The 4,546-nt window shown below is 46.4% G+C and overlaps 1 protein-coding gene across 1 annotated transcript; it reads right to left on the reverse strand.

The window, feature by feature from the left end:
• Positions 1-211: 211 nt before the first annotated feature.
• On the reverse strand, positions 212-4,415 carry TAX1BP3 (Tax1 binding protein 3). The gene is made up of 4 exons (XM_062592370.1): positions 4,322-4,415; positions 2,583-2,702; positions 2,201-2,278; positions 212-1,828 (listed from the first exon to the last, which is right to left on the reverse strand). Exons 1-4 carry the CDS (start codon positions 4,358-4,360, stop codon positions 1,691-1,693), a joined length of 375 nt encoding a protein of 124 aa, XP_062448354.1. The 5' UTR covers positions 4,361-4,415; the 3' UTR covers positions 212-1,690.
• Between the last annotated feature and the right edge of the window lie 131 nt (positions 4,416-4,546).

A 4,546-nucleotide genomic window follows, 5' to 3' on the forward strand; every position in this document is an offset into this window, starting at 1 on the left:
TTTACTGGGTGTCAACCTACAGAAAACAGCTTGTTCCTCCCACCTGCTAGAGACTAGGTGAGGTTTTGAGTTCACTAACACTATGAATACCCAACAGTAAAACCAGATGCTAGCCTCAGTTTCTAAGACTGCATTTTGTTGATATAGCCCAAAATGCACTTGGAAAAAAAGATGCCCCAGCTGGAGGCATTCAAATATGTAAAGACACAGCTCAGGAAATCCAGCTTTGTTTTATTGTGTGTAAAATCAAGTGACATAGCAGTACAAATAGCAGTGTATCTTTATAGTAACAAAAATAACTTCAGCTTGAAAGCCTTAAAATTTATCACTGAATTCTTAATAGTTACAAAATTCAAAAGCAGTATTGTAATAGTTCAATAGATAGAAAAATGGTAAACAGGCATCTGCTGGTGTGTTCAGAACAGTCTGAGATGCATTAATCACAATATACCTACATGGCACAGCAGTAATGTACTGAATAAGTTAGTCTGCCATCTCCTCATGTTCTATTTACAACAGCTTACCTGAAGGCTGCGCAAGGAAAGTATGGATATGTATAAATCAACTGAGGTGGATTAAGAACTCCAGTTTTCAGATAATTGTAAAGCTAGCTGGTAACAAACCACTGAGGATGCTAGATAAATAACTTAGCTTTGCAGCAAGAATCTTAAATTCTGTAGTATGTAATTGATTTAAAAAACTTAATGGCTTACTAGATGTTTAAATTTGGTCAAGAGGCACTTATGCAAGTTACTGGCATATTCATCTCTTCTATCCAATACATCAGTAATTTAAGGAAAGTAATCTTCTACAAGATGCAACCCAAAATCCATCCCCTCCACCTGATGTCTGATAGAAGTGGTGTAGAGAACAGGAGACTACAGATAAAGAGTAACCCTTTTGGTAAGTCCAACAATAGTATCTTCTTTATCTGCACATACTGCTCTGTATTCCTATCATTTAATCTTGATTCATTTGGTGTTACTAATTACTAAGGAACAAGAAGAAATTAGGTTTCACTCTGATAACAAAGCTGAATTGTAGTGTGTAAGAGATTTTAGTGCACTTCAAAGGTATAAATCTAACTCTTCTGTATTAGTCAGTTGTCTCTTGTCTGAAGAAGCTGCTCTATGTGGGGAACTTCTGCAGTAAACCATAATGCCCAAACCCTTCAGCATACTGTCTAGCTAGCACACAGTGTGAGATTAGTACAGTGCTCCTCCTCACAGCAGTGTTCAACTCTTAATTGGCATTTTAACTTGATTGCACAGGAGGACAGGGCAGCTTGCATCTAAAAGCTCGAGTATGGCAAACCCCCTAATCTTCTTTGGCAGAAATCCTATTTCCTTTTGAAGTGGGAAGCTTCTGTGCTACAGAAGAATCTTGTCAAAGTTGAGGCTCCTCCAGTTGCTTCCTTAAGTAACTAGCATTAGTCCTGTCCTCCTGAAAACCATGGCTACTATAGGATCATTTCATGTACCTGCAGGGAAGACCTTAGAGAAGCACTCTGCTTAGGGGACTAGAATTTTACTACTGTCAGTTACACCAGAGGAAAAAAAAATAGTGTTTACCACAGGTAGGAACATGCACTCCTTCCAGACAGCCTGCTCAGGTCTAGTATTTGCTTCCTTGCTTCATATCCAATCTATGTCTCTCTCCCTCCCCAACCCTTCCCCATCCTCATGATTGATTAGGACATCATAGATTGTTGCACAGCCTTCTGCAGAGATTGCCTGGTCACCAGCAGCCGCACCACTTCTTCATTTCTTTTTGTCAGCCTCTTCCTTGCTTGGTCATGAGTTACCATTGTCATATCCCAGCCATTCACCTAGAAAAAGAATATAAGGTGCTTCAGTAGTCACAGATGGAGCAAATCTTGACAAAGCAGGGCAAGCCTGATGCACAGAGGCAAGGTCTGAGGCTGTCCCACCTCTGGTGGGTTCCCTTAGGCTAGCTAAGCCTGGCAGCTCTTCTCAAAATCCAGGCAATGGAAACAAATGAGAGGCATGTGCACAGGCTCACAGGAGTCTGGTTACTTTTTCCACTATGTAGTTCTATAAGAGTAGTTAACTGATGTTTGGCATACCCCCCACAAACTGCCCTGGAAAGTACCTAGAAGACAGTACTTCACCCCAGCAGAAATTTCTCTGCAGTACACACATGGGTACTGAATTAGTACTTGTCTTATGTTGGCGTTTACCTGCATGATCTTATCTCCAATCTGAAGCCCTGCAACTTCTGCTGGGCCTCCTTCAGTCACCCTCGTTACATAAATACCCTGGAAAAAGAATGAAGCGTTCATTTACTACATATGGAGGCATTAAATACTCAAAGGGCCATTTTACTGACAATGAAGAAAAACTTTGTAGTATATTATTGGATTCTAGTAAAAAAATAGGTTTGTGTGATGCTGGAGAGTAAAAAAGTCACACAAGAGCTAACGTCAAGACAAGCCTGTCTGCAGATGATTACATGGCAAGGGAATAACTTGTCAGCCATGTGAGATGACAAAATACAGATGCATGTGAGTATGTGCAGCATTTTGCAGAGATAGTTGCTACTGAAAGCAAAGAGCATCTGACCTTGTCAGTCTTATCTTCAGAGAAAGGATTCTGAGTAGGGTCCTGATCAATGCCACCTCCAATGCTGAATCCTAGAATCAAATTGTCACCTTGACGAAGCTTGTGTATTTCAATTCTTTGCTAAAAAGAAAAGAGAATAACTGAGTATTGTGATCACTGGAAGAAATCTTAAGTCTGTCTCAGAAACAGACACACAAAAGCCAGTTAAATAGTTCTTTCACAGAGATGCTGTAAACCTCAGTTAACTCTACTAGAAAATGACGTATCACAGCTTTGGTTAGAACAAGAACTACATATCAAGTCTGTGCGTGCCGTTTGCAAGCAAACGGCTCAAAGTCCTCGGCAGAGAAAAGTATTACATAGCATTTGTCATCTACAAGTGACATAACCTTGGTGCTGACTGCAACAATTGGCTATAGAAAATTCTCAGCCCTGCCATAAAACTGCATGCGTTTGCAAGCTCACCCCAAGGGTACTCCTGCTACCATTTAGCCAGGCTTCTAACCTAGCCAGTGTTTTACTGCTGCACTGAGGACCAGGGAGAAGGCATTAAAAACTGAGAGCAGCTCTCCTTAAACGTGAGTCAAGGCTTGCTAACTAGCAGTTATTCACATCTAGATTCATCTTGCTTTTTGTCCAAGTGCCTTGTGTTCCTGTGTAGCCTTGTCAATGGAAATATTAGCCTGTTGTTAGTAGAATGCTTCTTTTTAGATACTGTAATTATCTTTTTTTTTTTTTTTTTTTTTTTGGTAATCTGAAGATAGGTAAGTTCCTTGCTGACTAAAGAACACAGGGATCTGACATACAGTAATCTGTAGAGTTTAACTGCCACCTTGTAGGAATTTCTGAGCCAAGATAAAGAGCCAGGATCTTGAACTAGAAGAACACCACTCAGAAGATGCTTCTCAAACTTCTGCCTCTGTCAGGAGCTGAGCTTTCTGAGGGGCAGCAGGCTCGGGATTCCAGTAGGATACAAACTGCTTTGCTAAACGAAGACACCTGGCACATCCTCAGGGACATCTGCTCTTCCATCACTAAAAGCAGCACAACATATTCCCGCTGGGTCAACAGTCAAACCACCCAAAAGGGCACTTTTATTAATTCAGTATTTTAATTAGTGAAAGAAACAACACAGAGATCCTTGCTATATTCTGTTTTTTGATTAAGGTGTAAAAACTCTGCTCTCTAAAATCCAAACATACGAGGCAGGTCTCTACCCTGTCTATATCACACTGCTGCAGAGGGCACTGAACGAAGCACTCAGCCAGCTGCTCCTGCCACATTACCACCAAAACAACGTAGGAAAACATCAGTTTTTTTGTGCAAAATGCCCTGTACCACCCAGGGGAACAGGCCGCTCGGGGAGAGGCTCGTGTACCGGCACGTAATAGCCGCTTGTGCCTCCTCTCCAGCCCTGGGAAGAGGAGCGAGGCCATGAAAAGCGGCACAAGAGGCGCCCGCTTCGGAGGCGCGGTGTCACGCAGCGCCGCCAGAGCTCTCGCGGGCCGAGCGGCTCCCCAGGGGAAGCGCCGGGGCCCGAGTAACCGACAGGTCCCTTGACCACCGGCCCGGGCGCCCCGCGGGATCCGGGCGGCGGGGCGCGGGCAGCCCCCGCCGGCGGCAGCGCCAGGCGCCGCCACCGCCCCAGCCCGGCCCCGCCCGCGGAGGAGCCGACTGCCGGCGCGGGAGGCGCCCCGGCCCCGCGGAGTCCCCGCGCGCCGCCCCCGCCCCTGGCTCACCACCACGGCGGTGACCGGCTGCCCCGGCACGTACGACATGGCCGCGCCGCGCCGCCGCCCGAACAAAGCGCCTCGCCCGCCCCGCCGCCGCCGCCGCCGCCGCCGCCCCGCCCGGCCGGCCAATCGGGGGCCGCCCCGCCCGGCCGGCCAATCGGGGGCCGCCCCGCGCGACGCAGCCACCGCCCCGCGCGGCGCCGGAAGCCAGGCCGCTGTCCCGGCGGCCCC

This window comes from Rhea pennata, chromosome 20, assembly GCF_028389875.1.
Source record: "Rhea pennata isolate bPtePen1 chromosome 20, bPtePen1.pri, whole genome shotgun sequence".
Classification (NCBI taxonomy): domain Eukaryota; kingdom Metazoa; phylum Chordata; class Aves; order Rheiformes; family Rheidae; genus Rhea; species Rhea pennata.

Coding starts and splice junctions, on each gene's coding strand:
- TAX1BP3 (XM_062592370.1), bottom strand. CDS start 4,360: ATGTCGTACGTGCCGGGGCAGCCGGTCACCGCCGTGGTG. Junction 2,279..2,582: donor CTGAAGATAAGACTGACAAG/GTCAGATGCTCT, acceptor TTCTTTTTCCAG/GGTATTTATGTAACGAGGGT. Junction 1,829..2,200: donor TTGGAGATAAGATCATGCAG/GTAAACGCCAAC, acceptor TTCTTTTTCTAG/GTGAATGGCTGGGATATGAC.